The sequence below is a fragment of the Pygocentrus nattereri genome, chromosome 4 (genome assembly GCF_015220715.1).
Source record: "Pygocentrus nattereri isolate fPygNat1 chromosome 4, fPygNat1.pri, whole genome shotgun sequence".
In the NCBI taxonomy this organism is placed as follows: Eukaryota; Metazoa; Chordata; class Actinopteri; order Characiformes; family Serrasalmidae; genus Pygocentrus; species Pygocentrus nattereri.
The window spans coordinates 24,819,739-24,839,226 of NC_051214.1; the positions used below are offsets into that span (position 1 = coordinate 24,819,739).

Below are 19,488 nucleotides of genomic sequence, written 5' to 3' on the forward strand. Positions count from 1 at the left end.
TTTAGGTTGAACTGATAAATATTTTTTCAGCGTATGAGCACAATAGTTAGAAATCATTCCATCAGTTATGCTAAAATAGAGAGTTTTTGCATCATAATCAGTTTACACTTTTCCATCACAAGGGTTTCTACATAAACATGATCATGATCATGAGTAATTCTAAATATATGAACATTATCATGCACAAGAAAAAAAATCATGTAAATCATTTTATGTGTAAAAACATTTGCATGTGAGGTTTACACATAGAATTGTGTGTATTCATGGCTGATAAGTAAGTCCCTGTGTCTTGACTGACTCATTCAGGATAAGTGAGAAAATGGTTTAAATTACTTTTTTGGCTAAACATTTGCTTTAATATAGCCATAAATAATTACTGAACATACATAAATAAATGTTAAAGACAAAGATTGTGCCATGTTTATTAATGTTTACCTCCTATACTTGCTATGTGTTGTGACTGCACACACGCACACACACACACACACACACACACACACACACACACACAGCAGGTCAGTCTAAATCACCCCTCAGGAGATCAGGAAAACCAGACTGTGTTCGCCACACCGTCTGAATTTGCACCTTATAAAGGACTGCAGAGCCAACGGTGATGTCAGTTGATTAGTGAGAGGAGGAAGGGAAGGAGAGAAGGGTGTAGGAGGAGAGGAAGAGGGATGATTTTGGGAGAGGAAGGAAGGGGACTTATGCAGCGTCAGCAGAAAGAGGCAGGCAGGTAGAGAGAGATACATTAAGCAGAGATAAGGCAAAGCAATTAATTCTGTGTCTCCGCAAACAACTGACATTATTTATTATGTATCTCAGTGTTTCTCTGCTTTGTTGGTTCATTGTTGCAAGCTTGTATGGCAAAGTAATAATAAAAGGGACAGTTAGCCTGGTCACCAGCCAGTGGTCACCAACCCTAGTTTGGGAGATACATTCCAGTAGAGTGTAGTTCAACAACAAACCCTATTCCAAAAACCTGGAGCACTTGGAAGAATGTATATAAAACCAGACAGCAATGATATGTAAATCCTTTTTGATCTGTATTTAACTGAAAACAGTACAAAGACAATTTTTTAATGTTTTAACAAATTAAGCTTACACTTATTCTTAATTTGATGCCTGCAATGTGTCTCAAAAAAGTTGGTACAGGAGCACACTTATCACTGTGTTGCGCCACCTATTCTTTTAAAAATGCTTAGTAATTGTTCCACAGGTTTTCACTTTTCATCATATATCAGATGAGCCTTAGCCCAGAGAAGTTGGCGGTGTTTCTGACTATTGTCGATACATAGCTTCCGCTTTGCACAGTAGAATCTTAGCATTTGTGGATGCAACAACAAACTTTTACTGACAAAGTTTTACAAAGTTTTCCCATACCCACGTGGTTATATTCCTTACAGAAGCATGGCGGATTTTAATGCAGCACCATCCGAGGGATTAAAGGTCACAGAAGATTTTCATAGGCTGGATCAGATGTATTTGTGTTAGGTAAGATGGGGAAAGCATATTTGATGCAGGTCGGAACTAAACACTGCAGAAAAATACTAAACACTTCCAGGAGGAGCATGGGTGACCACTGCTTTAGAACAAAAGGTCAGAGTGTCACCAAAAGTCAGACATTATGTCAAAGGGGTTATAATGATAAACGTACTGTGGCATGGCTCCTGACTTAGATCTGGGCACTGATCCTTCCCCGTCTGAGTCTGAAGAGGAGGCTCCTGAAGAGAGAGAGAGAGAGAGAGAGAGAGAGAGATGTACTTTCCCAATGCTAGAGTAATTTAAGTGCTACAGCAGCAAATCCACTGACACTGCATACACTTAATAAAAAGCACATAATTCAATGAACTCTATATATTTACACATAAACACAGCACAAAGGCACAAAGAGCAAAACACAACTGAGAGCAGACAACAAGATTAAATTGAAGTATTAGTGGTGTTTAGGTGTGAAGGACAAAAGCACATTCTTTTTTTATTTAATTCATTTTATTTGTATTTAATTTAGCACTGTTGTTTTGCTGATGCACTGTATAAATCTCAGAGACACTAAAAATTGGGGTATATTTCATGTATTATGAAAGCGTCTTCGAGCATCATAATACTTTTTATATCCCCTTTGCCTACTCTACACATTTTTCTCCCTCCTCTCTCACTTTCTTTCTCTCTCTCATAACCACTGCTACTCTCATAACAGTACTACCTAAATTATAGGTACACTGTTTATTTACTATTTTTTGTGCTATGCTATCTCAGAAAAAAGGTAGAAAACTGTCACTGGGGCAGTGTCCCTCTTGTCACTGGGGTGGTACCCTCAAGGCTCCGTCTCAGTACCTTTAGTCAGGGAACATAACTGTACTATAATCCACTAAAATGATATTTTTGTTGTTGTATTGACACCACACACCCTCGTCTCGTCTCCAGGCTTTTTATTTTACTGTTCTGTTTTAAAACATTCAGTTATGAAAAGATAAGGCTGTTGTTTACATACACACCACTAATATTTCCATTTACTCATACTGTCTTTTGCTTCTAAAAGCACTATTTAACATTTATATGCAATAATATTTTTTTGTTCTAACATTAGAATACATATAGATACACATAAATACAGTAAAAAAAAGATCTTTGTTTTTAAAAAGGTATTAATATTGTGGTTAGAAGAATGCAGGTTTGGTTCCTGACTGCTCACTGCACTCCAGGCATTGCATTAAATTCCATAATAACATAAACTACACTTTTACTACACATAAACAGAACATGAAGACACAAAGACCAAAACACGACAGAGTGCAGAAGACAGTAAGAATAAATGAAAGCATTAGTGGTATTTATGAATGTAAACAGCAGCCAGAGTAAAGGACAAACCCCAGAACACATATAACATAACAAATACAAAATAACAAATATATGTACTTATAATTTTGAGCGAGAGAGAAATAATTTCATAATAGATGATACATCTCACAATATTTAGTGTTTATGGGATCTCCAACCTAGTTTGAACAGATATGATGCATCACCAGCACAATAATGATAAACCAAAAAGAATAAAAAATACTGCTGTTTTTATTTTTATTGTATTTCAACATAATAAAAAAGTTAAAAACATTACAAGACATAACACGACTGACACCTAATCAGCTCCTTTTTGTTGTGCAGTTTCAGTTGGATAGTTTGTCCCCACTAGTTAGTTTTTTACAGCTTCTACAATTGGTGTAAATCTCTATTGTTTTATGAAGCATTTAATAGTCCAGTGTTCTAGAAACAGTGATGATACCTGCCAGGCCCGGATAAGCGTATCTTCCCATAATTTGCCCACCCATAGTGTAGAGGCCTGCTATAGTAGTGTCACACCTGCTATAATCCAGGGGTGTCCAATCTTATCTGGAAAGGGCCGTTGTGGCTGCAGGTTTTCATTCTAACAAGGCAGGAGCTCATGATCAAAGACTACTTGATTAAATCAGCAGAATCAAATGTGCTCATGCTTGTTTGGATTTAAAGTCTGCAGCCACACCGGACCTTTGCGGATAAGTCTGAACACCCCTACAATAATTCTTTTGGCACCTTCATTTTTAAGAGTGTTCAACATGTCTATCGTGGTCTGGTATCTTCATCCTAACCCTGTCCCAGTCTGGCTCCCCCTCATTCTGGCTCTGCCAGTTTGGTCTCTATGTCCTGCTTGTTTGCCCTGTTTATACCTTGCGCTTGTGTCTTGTTCGCCCCATGTGTGTTTATACGCTGGCCAAAAGTGTGTGAATACCTGACCGTCACATATATATGAGCTGGGGCAGATCTACCAGGACAGAAATTTCCCAAACTTGTGGCAAAGGTAGCATCCCAGGACAGTGCCATGTTTACAGTCACTGAGCTCTTCAGTATGGCACATTCCACTGCCAGTATTTGTGTATGAAGATTGGAAGGCTATGTGCTTGATTTTATACAGCTGTGAGCAATGAATATAGATAAAACACATGGACTCAATAATTAGAAGGGGTGTCCACATACTTTTGGCCATATAGTGTATATCTCTGTGTCAGTGCTAAACACAACTTTAGAATTTTAGGATATAAAACTGTCAGTAGGGCATCATTATGCAAATTCTTGGCAAATTATGTCATCCAGATTTTAGTTTTTGGTCATATAATCATGCTTTTGAGCCCCACAGTGTAAACAAAACAGGGGTTTTATGTAGGGAATGTTTTATACGGTTTCTGGCCATGTCTTTGATACATACGCTTATGCTTGGCACCACTATTCAGTTTACTATATACTACATGCTACAGTCCACACAAAGAACACTTTTTAATATCTCAGTGTATTAATACAGATACAGATTAATACATATTTCAATAGACGTGTACAGTCATAATTTGCATATATCAAGCATTTTACAATGGCCTCAAATGTTGCTCAGCCAGTTTTGATATGTTGTATCTTTGATTTTAGCCCAGTTAAGTGACCCTTATTACTCCCACAATGGGGAAATTTCACCTCTGCATTTTGACCCATTCATGCAGTGAAACACTACATACGCACTAGTGAACATACACACACACACACACACACACACACACACACACACACACACACACACACACACACACACACACACATACATACACACACACACTAGGGGGCAGTGAGCACACTTGCCCGGAGTGGTGGGCAGCCCTTTCTGCTATGCCCGGAGAGCAGTTGGGGGTCAGCTGCCTTGCTCAAGGGAACTCCAGTCACATACTGTCGGCTCCAGGTATCGAACTGGCGACCTTCCAGTCACAAGGCTGGTTACCTGACCTCCAGCCCATGACTGCCCAAATTAACAACTGAGCACTGACTAAAGACGGTCAATTATTAGTAAAAACGACTTGCCAAAATCTGCATACCTAATGAAAAAGTCTTAAGCAACTAAGAATCAAATGCGATTTCATCATTATCTGTATGCTCAAACTTGAATTGTGCTTGATTTCATACACTGAAGCTGATTCATCATTTAAATGATTCAAATCTTCTAAGTCATGTGAAGGTTCATTATTCAGACACAGAATAGTTCATTCATCATTAAAGGTAATCAAACCTGCATTCATTTTTGCGTGACTTTGGCGAAAAGGGGCTACCCAGACAAGTGGCTTTAAAAAGAATTTTCTCAGATGCTTAAGACTTTTGCACAGTACTGTATATTGAGGATCCTCACCTTCTATGTAGACCTCGGCAGAGGTGTTGTCTGCTCCCAGAGAGTTGGAGGCTACGCAGGTGTACCTGCCTGTGTCGTCCTCAAAAGCCTCAGCAATCACCAACGTGTGCAGGTCACCATCCCGACAAATTTGAATATCAGGACAGTGGTGCAGCTCCCGCCCTTCGCAGAACCACCTGACAGAGACAGAGAGAGAGAGACAGTGAAAGAGAGAGTGAGAGAGAGGGTCAGGTTCAGTGCAGCAATCAATTACGTCAAAGGACGTCACATAGGAAACGTCTTACTGAGGTAAATCTTTGATCTTTCTTATCCGTTCCATTCTGCTACAGATCTTTGGAACTAAATATTTATTCCCACAGGGTTCTGTTCAATGGATTGTTTGTTTGTCTTGGTGAAGCTGGACCTTTGTAAGCAAATCAGCTTGTTTTAGGTGGAAGGGTCACAGCTTTGGTATTCCATAAGCTCCGTTAAGCCGCGTGAAGATCAGCTTGTTTTTTCCTGGAAATTATTCAGCAATCAAACGTGTTCATCTCCAGCCTAATGGAGCACAGCAGCAGGACGAGCAATGAAAGTTACACTAAAATAGGTGACACATGGAATTTATTGGATCCAGTAACTCTTTTACTCACATGGAATCAAATAAATTCACTTCATTTTCAGTGTAACTTCCATTACTTTCAGCGCTTTACAACGAGCTGCCTTTAATGAGGAATTCCAGCATTTTCTTAACATATTTCACTGCTGAAATGTAAACTAAGTCATTGATGGTTTGATGACAAATGATGCATTATAGACAAACCTACTGACTCAGGTTTCTTTACAGTGGTGATGAAAGGAACCAGGGGTCATGATGTCTACAGCACACATATATGATGAGTTACTTACATGTGTCTTCTGTTTTTATACTAATAAACAGTTAATTCATCCAATAAACTAAGAAGTCTTTGGGGAATATTTTGTCTCATAATGCCCTGCGTGTCTGTCTCTGACTTTAATAGTTTTTTAAAAATGTATTGTAGGCCAAACCTTATCTAAGAGTCATCAGGCAAACTATTTGTAATTATTTCATGAACTAGCTTTGTGTGAGGTAGCTTTAAAAGGCATTAAATAGAGTATAGAGTGCTTCTGTAGGCAACTACATGCCTTGTGATGGACTGGCGACCTGTCCAGGGTGTTTCCTCCCTCTGCCTAATGACTGCTGAGATAGGCTCCAGAGAGACTGACGTGTCTCGATACGGCTTTAGTTTAACATGTTATTGGCAAAATGCTGAGTGCTGCACTGTGGCAATGAAACACTGTGAAACTGAACAGGGCAGTGAGTCACAGGGCACGGGCGAAAGTCAGCATTGTTCTGTGTACCTTCATTATGCTGCTCGATGCAGTGTGTCCGATATATATGGCCACTATTCTCCAGAATAGTGCGCTTCACATAAAACAGCTCTGAATGACTTTATCTGCATTATAACAACCTATGCATAAATTTTGTAAAATTGTCGGAATTTACCTTTACAGAAAAAAAATTTAATTTACACAATTTGCCCTTTTGCCCAAATGTAGTTGATCAGTGAAGACATGAAATGTATGCCTGGGCTTGCTTCTTTAGGCCTGTACTGGAGTGATAAGGCTAATGTGGCTATCAAGTAATGGAACCTTATAACCACTAATTGGCTCAAACTGAGTTGAGCTGCTCAGCAGTCTTCAGTAGTCTTCCTTACATGACACTATAAGATGTAGGCATACTGAAACCATGAATTGCATTCAGTTTTCAGTCTAATATCTTTACAGTGTGATGATTTAGGCAGACAGTTTGCACAATGCTAATTTGTGGTATATATGCTTACATCACCTGTTAGCTACATTAGCCTCTTATCTCCAGTGTAAAATTAAAGAAACCAACTTCAGGCATTAAACATGTGACTTGACTGATCGAAGGTGATTTAAATTTTCTCTGAACTGTCAGTGATTCATACTAATGGTACATCACTCTATCTGCAAACTGAAAAGAATTAAACAACAAGTAGAAGTCCTGGCACTCAGAACATACTTGCAAAGGAGTTTTGCAAGGACTTCTTCCTGGAATCTAATCAAGCAGGAGTAAAAACATTTTGGAACAGAAGTTGTGTTTGATGTTGGGTTGATGCATCTGTCCAATACAGTGCCATGTACCAAGGCTAATATTCCAATAAAAGATACCAATATTGTGTACCAATATAAATGAGCTGCTGTTACAGAGCATTAACTGAGTCTCTTGTCTGTCTAGGCCTGTGTTTGTGAGAAGCAGAGTGAGAGGGCTGAAGAAAGGTCCTACATTCAAAGGTCTTACATTGTGAAAAAAAAAACAGAAAAACCAAAAGGTTTGCCAGACAAAAACACATTTCATTAACAGTAAAAGCATGTTTTCACAAGTACAGTAAAAATGTGAAAATGTATAAAATTACACTTGATTTCTTAAAAATCTTTTTCAAAAGATGGGTATTCACTATTAAATTTTACAATGAAAATCTTATGTTTGCTGTACATATTTTATTTGCTCTGATTTTTTTAATTTGCACAATTTTAATAATGAATAATACTGATATATATATATATATATATATATATATATATATTTATTTAATGCTTAACAAAAACACCTAATGTCTGTCGTGATTGGCTCCTCCCACTCCTCCATGTGCTATTCTGTTTCTGGTCGTCCACATGCCCCTTTGTTTTGATTCTTTGTCCTGCCCCCTTGTTTCACTATCTTGCCCCTGATTGTTTCCACCTTTTCCCACCTGTCCCTCGTCATCCCTGTGACATATAAGCCCTGTGTTTGTCCTGGTCTGTGTTGGTCTTTGCTTGATTGTGCTGTATGTTTGTTGGATGTTTTATATGCTAGTGTTTTGTTATTCTGGTCTCTGTTGTGTATTTCAGTCTGTGTTTGTTTCAATATGTCCGTCCCACCTTATCTCCATGTTGGCTATTTGAACCTGGACCGTTTCGACCATAACCCTGGATTTGTCCTGAATAAATTTCGCTTTTCTCCACGCATGCGTCCGCCTCATCGCTCCGCGATACAATTTCAATATTGTCATGTGAGGATCGAGTTTACTTAACCATCTAAAATGGTTTTATTCAAATATACACACACACACACACACACACACATTATTATATATATATATATATATATATATATATATATATATATATATATATATATATATATGATGTGCTGTTTTAGTAATCTGAAACATAACAAAATATTCAACACAAACTGACCTGTGGTGAAATTTTAGATTTCATGATCTCATTTGTAAAAATATCATAATCCAGAGAAAACATTGTGACATCAGAGATTTATGTAATTTATAAAATGGCAGTAAATGTGTTACCGACACAAACCTGGAAGCAATAAAATCTCTTTTCAAACTAAAAAACAAACAAAAAAAGAAACATCCAGATTGGAAGTATCGATCTGAGCCCCTATTTCTCAAAAGAATGCAGAAGACTTCGAATGCAGACACAGCCGTAAACTCCACATCAGACCACCCACACAAAGCCCACATTACTAATACTCTGCTTCCCACATCTGAGCACAGCAGCAGCCTGGCTGAGTGCAATCAGACCTCATTAGACCAATAACCAGTGTCTGATTAAAAGATGATTAATCAAACCCATTTACACTGAGCTTCATCCAGCTTTATTAATCTACCGCCAGCTGTGCGGGCAGACAGCCCTCACTGAGACATGACTAAGGGATGTGGTCGCTGCCTTGGGGGACGTATGTATTGCTTTATTTCATCTAATGTTTTTTCTTATAATGTGTAGGCCTCATGGTGGAGAGTGTTTGGCAGTTAGTGCTTCGTCATTAGTATTTGTACAACACTCAGACACTGACAGGGCTAATCAGATTTATGTGTGTGTCTGCAGATGGCAGTGAAAAATATCCAGGTGTCTCTCTCTCTCTCTCTCTCCCACACACGCACACACATACCTGGGAGACACCACACTTTGGTGTGATGCATAAGTAAGTCTGGGAATCGTAAAGAATAGAGGGAAAGTCCTTTACTCATCCTCAGACACACACAAACACACTGCCGCTCTCATACGCACGACCTCAGAAGGCTTTTGCACTTGTGTGCTGCATCCCCTGGAGGCATGCTTGTCATAGTGAGCTAGTATACCTGTCTCCAACACACCCAAGGCTACAACAAAAACACTGCCAGGAAGCCAATTCATCACACACATACACCCACATGCACCTTGTATTTTATTCAGTCGTATTATGTGAGGTATTTCCTCTGACTTCTGTCTTTTTGCAGTATTGTGCTAAGGTTTTAGGCACCTGAGAAACCCGGATTTAAACAGACATTCATCTGGGCAGGAAGCATTTATTGGCTCAGAAAAAACTAATATTACAGTAAATACAAATGACATTAATCTGATAAGTATTGATTTTAATGTGCATTTTACTGCATCTTGATGATCTGTAGTCTAGTGGTAGGAGAGCTGAGTCAGCAACCAGTAGGTCATGGGTTCCAGTCCCTGGAATGAATGTGGGTACCGGAGTTGTGCCATTGGTCAAGGCACTTAACAAAATTGAAGTAGCAATCCAGTACCTGGTTTAAGTAATTTTTTGAGGTAGGAAATTCTAGTTTCTGCCTGCGATGGCACCCTCATGAATATTTATTAATGTTATTATAATATAATTTCAAAGGTTGTGAGAAGGCAAATATGCTCCATTTCCCTGGGAAGGTGAATGAGCCCCTTTCCAACTTATTTAGGGTACACAAATGGACCTTAAGACCACTGTTGTACCTTTGCGGGTATATTTACCTTGTTTGTACCTTTGCGACCAAAAAAAAATTGAACCTGTTTTTCTGATAGTGTACTTTTAACGGTCTTTCTGTTTATTTATTCTAATATCATGTGGTGATGGCAAAAACAGACATGTTGACAGGAAACACGGTTTTAAACAATGTGCCCCTGTGTCAAGACCCTTTTTAACATGTTTCACCACTCTGAAGTGCGTCACACCTACATTAGCACCCGCTCACAGCACAAGGGCAGGAGGGGACAGAGATGAGTGGATTTTTCCCTAGGAACCCTATCACCCTCCGTTTGGTCAGCCATAGTAGGCTAATGGGCTGGACGTGTAAACGTAATGCAGAACATTTTCTGCCATGTCTGAATGTGACTTGCATACATTTTGTGAGTAATTGCTCGTTCTGGCCATAAGTTCTGGTTTCAAACCTTCATTGTTTTGTTGTTGTTGCTAGCTGTGTAACCTTCAGCTAGCTGTATAACAGATGGAGTATTTGAACTCATTCTAAACATAGCAGACCAAATCTCTTGGTTTTGAAATATTAAGCATTTTTAAGTAGTTTACTTTTAAGGCTTAAACTGCATTCGCTGCCCATTTTAAACCCTTTAAGTTTACATTATTGATTTTCTCCTGCTGAGGGATATGTGGTAACATCATGAGCTAAATGAATACATGACCACACACATGCACACACTTTAAGATATGTCATTTAAGGACATCTTCGTGTAGCTGGATGCTTCTGATCCAGATGTTCCTTTCTGCTGGTCCTCGAAGCTCTGAACATTCTGGGAAATTGTTAAGAGTTCTATAAAGAATTCCAACTGCTATGGCTTAAAAACAGCTTTGTCCACAATTTTATGGAGTTTGAAAAGGGAAGTGCGTCCGGTTGTAAGTGATTTCTGTTTCTGCTGCTAAAGCCAACAGGAACCAATAAAGTCACTAGAGCTAATAATGAAATGCTCTTCTGATGGCGTCAGCGATTGGAGATGAGGGCTTGTTAAAAAGTGTATTGTACATGTATGAATGGGCGGCAAGTGAGGCGAATACAGTCTTAAAAAGAAAAGGATACTAAATGGTACTTGGATAGCGTGTATGGTTCTGCACTCACACACACACACACACACACACACACACAAAAAACTTTAATAGGTATAGAACAATAAATGGAGGTTTTTAAACTTTAAAGAGTTCTTTACACTTGAATAACTTATTTTCTGTAGATTCTTTTTGCTGACCCCCTAGTGGACACAATCAGAAAGGATCTCTGGGTGTGAAATTATGAGTCATTGCATTGAGCTGCTGGTGAGCAATGTGGGTGAAAAGGGAGGGGTGAGAACCCCCTGCTGTGAAAACAGTTCACACCTTTCCAAAAAGATAAAATGGACATTACAACCAAAACTTTCTGGATATTTCTGGATCAACCACAAAGATAAAAACCCACTTCACTTCTGGTTTTGTAAAACCTACACGTTTCCCTCAAAATATATTCTATTAACATTATTAATAATAAACCATAATTTAACTGAGGAACCTCCTTCAAAACAGGCAGACAATGCATTTTATGGCTACTGTGAAAAAAGGGTTAAAGTGCCAACTACTGAAAGGTTCTTTATAAAACCAGAAGTGTTTTTTTTCTATGGCAAAAAAAGGCCTCAAAAACTCTTTTTTTGAAACTTTATTTTTGGAACTAATAGAATTTCAATAGCTGTGCCATCCTGCTCTGTGGGTGGAGCATCTGAGGATGAGACTACACCCAACCCAACCCTGACCTTAACCTCAGTAACTAAAAGAACATTTAAGCTTTTACAAAAGCACATTAACCCTTAGAACTCCAGAATTTAGTTTTTTTTGGGGGGGATATTTTGGCTAAATTACAACTGCAATTTGACAGTCACACACGCCAGCTGCTGTAGACCCTGGGCTACTAAGATATGCCACTATTTGACATGTAAATGCTAACAGAAATTTGATATCTTTATGAATTTTAGTCTGATCAAAATGTACAAGCTGCACCTCAGATATCTTTTCAGAAATTGTTAGTCTGGAGTGTCTGTGAGCTGGAAGTACAATAATTTAGATGGTGATTCATTCTGTTGGTTATTATGAGCAAAAATAAACAATTAGAATAAGGCGGCCTGACTTTTTATTGCTTTTCTGTGCTCTTGGATTCGTGCTGAGTGCTAAAACTGTGATACACAGCAAGACAGGCTTTACTTTTAATTATAAATATAGAGGCATATTTAATATAACATATTTTTAGTAGCCAAAATGAACGTAAACTGAACAACAGAGCTAGATATTATTAATTTTATAATAATATTTATTACAATGGGTCTATAATTATTAATAATGGGTGATTTTGGAGCTGCTCAATGGCATCACACTGGCTAGTTAGGAGGGGCGGGTCTGCTGAAGGTCCTGATATGTGCATCATGTCTGTAGCTTAAACCGTTCTAAAGTTATGAAGACAAGAAGCTACTTAAGGTTTTGCCCACAAATTGCAGACTTAAGGTTTTTCTAGGGGGTAAAATAAACAGAACCTCTAAAAACAACTTTTAGAGAGCTAGAAGAGAGAATTCAAATCACTTCCATCTACCATAGTAAATATTTTCAGCATCATACAGCAGCGCTTGTTGCAGACAAAAGTTTCTGTGAAGGTGAATCGACATCCAGGCTCAACTGTGAAGAAAGAGTCTCTGAACAAAAGGTTAAACAAACTGCGTATTCAGAAAGAACACCAAAACTAACAAAATTAAATATGTTCTTGTTAAAAGAGATTCCTTTTGGTAAAAAGACTTAGCAAATGCTCCCATAAGATCAAACTGTTTATGTTTTCCAACATGCTGGGGACATCTGTTACCCGCAATCAGCTAAATACATGACCACAGTCTTCAAGATGCGTCATCTAAGGATATCTTAGTGGAGTTGCATGCTTCAGACCCAACAGCACAGCTGTTCCTTCCTGCTGGTCCTCAAAGCTCTGAACATTCCAGGACATTGTTAAGGGTTCTATTAAGAATTCCTACATTCCGGAGCCTTCTGGGTCTATTCCATCCCATCCCACCCCATCCCCATCCATCATTTTGCTCTTTCTCTAGTCGTCCTATCAAGTTGTACCATATGTGCGGTTTCTCTGTTTTGAGTCTAATTCCTGAAGTCTGTGCTGATCTGTATTTCAGTAAATGAGACTAGAAGACTGGATTAGGCCTTCTGGATGAGAGATTCCTCCAGTACCAAAGCTAAAATTGTTGGTGTTTCATCAAGGACTAAAATGTTCTGGATAATTCAGAACCTTGTAAAGATTCTGGACATTCCATCTGGTTTAGCACTTCTGTCTTACACCAATGCACCAATTCAACACCTCAGACAGTTACTCACGCCATTAACACACACACACACACACACACACACACACACACACACACACACACACACACACACACACACACACACACACATATACTCTCCTGACACCTCACTTATCACCTCTTCCAGCAACCAAGCTGTTCATAACTGCATTAACCCATAGTGTATTGAAACAAGCATTGTAGGTCTGTCTTATCTGTGTAAGAAGAAAGAAAATATCATCTTAATTTGAAGAAAATCTGGTTTATTTGAAGTCTACCTATATAGAGACTTCACACATGCATAACTAGGTCTTTCGGGATTATTACATTATCACCTAATTACTATTATTTGAGATATGCTCCATTTTTAAAGATTATTGCAACTACTTAAGTAATTTTCCACAGGTTTTAGGCTTCTCAGTTATGCTAAGCTGCAACTAAGGAAATGTGGAGTGGGTGCACTAGTTGGTGCAAATAAGCGTCAATAACAGAAAGCAGTAACATAAACCTCATAACTCCATTTCTATCCATCCATCCATTTTCTAAGCCGCTTCTCCGTCAGGGTCGCGGGGGGTGCTGGAGCCTATCCCAGCAGTCTTTGGGCGGAAGGTAAGATACACCCTGGACAGGTCGCCAGTCCATCGCAGGGCACTCCATTTCTATTTCTCTTCAATTTTTATTGTTTGTAATTTTTACTCTTTTTGACAGAGGTCGTCCCCCCAAATGTTAAGAAGAGCCATTTTCAACAAAGTTCAAACCACCTTGGGAGCCACAACATTTCGGGTCCATTTTACCAGCTTGGCTGTAAATATGTCTCAGTAGCACTAGTATAGACTAAAAATATATCACATAAATGAGAATGCAGATTCACTTGGCTCAGCTTTAAGCTTTAGCACAGCTATAGCCACTTTTCTTGCATCTCTGGTAGGAAACTTTTTTGCGAAAGTAGAACAGTGTTTTGTAAAATGTCTCTCAGCGTTTGACGTTTTATGAGGTTGCAGTCTCGTTCACCAGGTTCTGGTGTGAATTTTCCCAGTTCACCTTAAATGGTGCCTGAGGCGCCAGAACCACTGCACCATTTAAGGTGGAATGGGAGAATTTGGCAAACAAGAAGCTGATTTCAGCTTCGTGACTCTTTAGCGTTCGACAGGTTCTCATTGCAGATTAAGCATATGAGAAAACCAGCTGGAGTGACCAATAGAATGCAAAAGCATTATTTTGTATTAATGTACAATACAGTTTAAAAAGCTATTGTCTGGTAACACAAGGTTTTCTTATGAAGTAAATATTGTAAAGAGTACAGCAAAATGTCAATGATAGCTCTGTACTTCAAAGGAGTAAAAGTCGGCAAAATTTCACAGGCTGCTCTGGGCCTGTTTTTCTCATGTCTTTGTGACAGTGCAGAGAGACAGACGGTTACCCACAAGCCATTAACACACAGACAGATGGGAAGCTCCTGAGAAGCAGAAGGCCAGGTGGGAGTGTATCAGCAGTGACTCAGCAAAGCCCCGTCGCTGCAGGACAGCCTTCGGCAGGAGCCACCACATGTCCAAATGTTCATTCCACACACAACACCACTCCCAGAATAACTCCGCGTCCTCACACATTAGAGTCTGAGACAAGTGTTCGTACAACAGCTGAAATAATTATAGGTTTACGACAGTGATGGGCAGAAAAGCTGAGGGTTCTGATGGGGGTGTGTGGGGGAGGGTGCTGTTCTGTACAAGTCTTCTAGAATATCACTATCACTGGCCAGTATTACAGATGGGTTCGAGACAGATAATAAAAGTGAGTTAGACAGAGAAAAAAAAGGAAGAGAGACAGAGAGCAAAGGGAGGGGAGAGATAGAGAGAGACCCTCTCTTTTACCCTGTTCTTCAGTGGTCAGGACCCCCATGGACCCTCACAGAGCAGGTACTTTGGGTGGTGGATCATTCTCAGCACTGCAGTACTGCACCACTGTGGTGGTGGTGGTGTGTTAGTGTGTGTTGTGCTGGTACAAGTGGATCAGACATAGCAGTGCTGCTGGAGTTTTTAAACACCTCAATGTCACTACTGGACTGAGAATGGTCTGCCAACCAAAAATATCCAGCCAACAGCGTCCTGTGACCACTGATGAAGAACTAGAGGAAGACCAACACAAACTGTGCAGCAGCAGATGAGCTGTCGTCTCTGACTTTAGTTTTTGAATCTACACGGTGGACTGACAAGGTAGGAGTGTCTAATAGAGTGGACAGTGAGTGGACACAGTGTTTAAAAACTCCAGCAGCAATGCAGTGTCTGATCCACTCATACCAGCACAACCCACTAACACACCACTACCACATCAGTGTTACTACAGAGCTGAAAAATGATCCACCACCCAAATAGTACCTGCTCTGTGAGGGTCCATGGGGGTCCTGACCACTAAAGAACAGTAAAACGGGGCTAACAAAGTATCAGAGAAACAGATGGACTACAGTCTGTAACTGTAGAACTACAAAGTGCTCCTAAATAGTAAGTGGAGCTGATAAAATGGACAATGAGTGTAGAAACAAGGAGGTGGTCTTAATGGTGTGCCTGATTGGTGTATATATATGGAGGGAGGGAGTGAGAGAGAGAGAGAGAGAGAGAGAGAGAGAGAGAGAGAGACTAAAAACTACATTTTTTATTAAAGTCGAAAAAGCTGTATTACTGAGTCAGGAGAAAAGCTGAAATATGATGTGTGTGCTGCTGCAGGTCACTCTGTAAAGCCTGAAATATTTTAAAAGCCAGAGGTGTCGGGTTGAATTTCATGTGAACATTTCAGACCATGTCGTACATCTTTTCATATTAACATCACCCACTCGCTCAAAAAGCAGGTCTGGCTCAATGTTAAAGTCTCAAATGTAAAATCAAATGTATAGTGGTGACGATATGACAATGATAGTACATCATGCACTTACACTTCAGAAGTCCACAAGTCCCTAAATCTTTCATAGTGTAGTAGAAATGCCTTAAAGTTGGCATGTGAGGACACTTAATTTAGCCTGTTATAATTTAATAACAAAACAAGATGTAACACTATAGAATGTAAAACGTGAGTTGACGCTTACCGTGTTCTGTTGCCTTTTTGGCATTCAGTCCACTACAAACACTGAAGCCCCAAGACAAACGGTTTGGGCAAGGCTGGTCTAAATGTTCTAACTCTTCATGCCTGTTGTTCCACTAATGCTGTTTGGCAGTACTGTAACTAAATTTGATCAAACTAATAAAGCGTACTAAACTGAAATAATTAACTGAGAGAAGGAGAGACAAGAGGGAGAGAGAGAGAGAGAGAGAGAGAGAGAGAGAGAAGAAAGATTGAAAGAGAAAGTTATACCCAGTTGGAGGGGGAATGAGAGAGAGGGGGGGGGAAGAGAAAGATGGACAGTAGAAGAGGGAGGAGGGAAGGAAGGAGAGAGAGAAAGAGAGAGAGAGAAGAAAGACAAAAAGAATAATAGACAGTAGGACAGAGAGGAGGGAGGGAGAGAGAGAGGGGGGGGATAGAGAGAGAGAGAGAAGAAAGACAGAAAGAGAAAGATGGAGAGTATGATGGAGAGAGAGAGAGAGAGAGACAGAGAGAGAGAAGAAAGACAAAGATATATACAGTTGGAGGGGGAATGAGAGAGAGAGGGGGAGAGAAGAAAGACAAAGAGAAAGATGGACAGTAGGAGAGGGAGGAGGGAAGGAAGGAGGGAGAGAGAGAGAAGAGAGTGCAAGAGGAAAGACAGAAAGAAAAAGATACAGACAGTGGAAGAGAGAATGAGAGATAGAGAGAGAGAGACAAAAGTATAGAGAGAGGAGAAAAGACAAAAAAGAAAGAGTGGGAGAGAGAGTGCAAGAGGAAAGACAGAAAGAGAAATATAAATATGGTTAGAGAAGGAATGAGAGAGAGACCAGAAAGAAAGAATAAGGAAATAAAGAGATAGAGTGGGAGAGGGAGTGAGAGAACACAGAAAAAAAGAAAGAGAGAGACAGAGAGGGGACAGACAGAGGGAGTTCTATATTCCTCCAGATCATTAGGAGAGACGGTTACAGAATAAGCTCGTCATCGTGCAACAGCTGGAATATTTCACATAGTTTGCACACATTTTCTGTGTGTTGTGGAGTCCTTCTCTCTCACTTCCCAACACGCTCGCTCTAATGTGAAACAGAGTCATGATTCACTCAATGCGAGAGTTACAGTAAGAGAAGTGTGTGATCTGGCGGTGAGGGTTCTGAGAGTTTGAGTGAAGCAGTATGTCTGAGTGGTTTCAGACTCCTTCGCTCACTGGACCAAAAGGAGAGAACAAAGGCGGGAGCATCTGCATGGTTTAACACGGATCCATCCGTACTGACCAGCGGAGCAGGCATCAAGGCTCTTCTTCGTTCTTTATAAGTCCCAGCTCATTTATGTTCACCACCGATCGCTTATCCTTTCACTTGTGCTTTCACTTTAAAGACAAAACTTGCCTAGAAAAAACACAATCAAATGATGCTTGAAGTAGTGATGAGAATCAGAGCCGGTGAAAGCCATAGACAGTATAGGCAATTGTCTGTGGCAGTGCTTCCCAATCCGCCTGCCATGCACCTAATACTGTTCCCCCTGCTCCCAACACACCTGATCCAGAAAAAACATGTCCTGTGGTGTAGTGGCTCTGCATTGCCAGAGGATTACATTAATGTTCTGCATCAATGAAAGAAGTACGAGTATTCGCTTTCAGCCATACATTCAGATATATAATCAATGACACTTCTCCAAGGTGGGCACCCATCCTCTTTACTATGAAAACAGGTCTGGGATTAAGAAACTTCTAATCTTTTTTGTCTTAACTTAAGATCTGACAGGTCAAGATAAGATCTTTCACAAATCTGTATTACAGACGCAAATCTTCATACCTTAATTTAGGAATCTCATCTCTTATCTCCAGTTAGGAAATCTTAATCTACCCAACCGAAGTCTACAATCAGCTGTCATGCCTGTTACCAAGCAACCGACCACATGCTCATAAATGAAACATAAACATGTAATCAAAATATTCAAGTTAGTTAGCCAGACAGCTAACATTAGCTGCCATTGCCAGTGTAAAAAAGGTCAAACAAAACTGTAAAATGGGTTCGATTCCCCGGCTGGGTGACCAGGGTCCTTTCTGTGTGGAGTTTGTATGTTCTCTGCGTTAGGGTTTCCTCCGGGTTCTCCGGTTTCCTCCCACAGTCCAAAGACAGGCAGGCCAACTTGGACATGCTAAACTGCCCTAGGTGTGAGTGAGTGTGTGATAGTGTATGTCTGCCTGCGATGGACTGGCGATCTGTCCAGGGTGCATCCTGCATCCCGCCCAATGACAGCTGGGATAGGCTCCAGCACCACCCGCGACCCTGAGGGAGAAGCAGCTTAGAAGAAGTGTGTTACTGTGTGTGTGTGTGCGCGCGCGCGCGCGCGCGTGTGTGTGTGTGTGTGTGTGTGTGTGTGTGTGTGTGTGTATTTTAGCTCAGTAATCTGATTTCTCAGTGCATGTGAACTCTTATTCTGATTTCTTTTGGATTTTGCAGTCTGCGAAATCACTTGTGCGGTTGCAAAGCAGAAATCTGATTACTGACGCATGTAGACCCGGAGTTTCCCTGTTGTCTGATTACTGCAAGTGCATGTAAACACAGTCGTGGGTAGGAGGTTAGGGAACCAGCTTTGTGACTGGAAGGTCAACAGTTTGAAGTGCCCTTGCGCAAGACACCTAACCTCCAATTGCTCCCCGGGCGCCATGGGCTGCCCACTCCTCTGGGCAAGTGTGCTCACTCCCCCCCTAGTGTGTGTCTGTTTACTAGTATGCATGTATGTGGGTGTTTCACTGTACAGATGGGTTAAATGCGGTCTAATTCGTCTGTTTGCAAAACACAGTAGGCTAACGGTTCTGAATAAATAAATGATTGGATTATTGACTAAATCTCATTTTCTGCAGTTATCGGATTATTAAGTAAACGCACTCAGCGTAATATTTTATCTGATGAGTTTTCATCAACATTAGCACACAGAGGTAATAAGTAGGGATGGTGGAGATGTCTTCACAGTGTCTGGGGCTTTTTAAACACTATTAAATAAATGCCTCAAGGTTTTCAGTGCAGATTAATGTAACGTTATTATGTTAGTTATAGTGAACTGTGCTG

General features: G+C 40.1%; 1 protein-coding gene across 4 annotated transcripts in view; it reads right to left on the reverse strand.

The window, feature by feature from the left end:
* Positions 1-19,488, reverse strand: part of palld (palladin, cytoskeletal associated protein) — a 175,748-nt gene that overhangs the window by 87,052 nt on the left and 69,208 nt on the right. For all 4 annotated transcript variants that reach the window (XM_017687836.2, XM_017687827.2, XM_017687824.2 and 1 more), the window contains 2 exons: positions 5,198-5,373; positions 1,658-1,724 (listed from right to left, as the gene is read on the reverse strand). In XM_017687836.2, the coding sequence (XP_017543325.2) occupies positions 1,658-1,724; positions 5,198-5,373 (243 nt within the window). The remainder of the gene's footprint in view (positions 1-1,657; positions 1,725-5,197; positions 5,374-19,488) is intronic.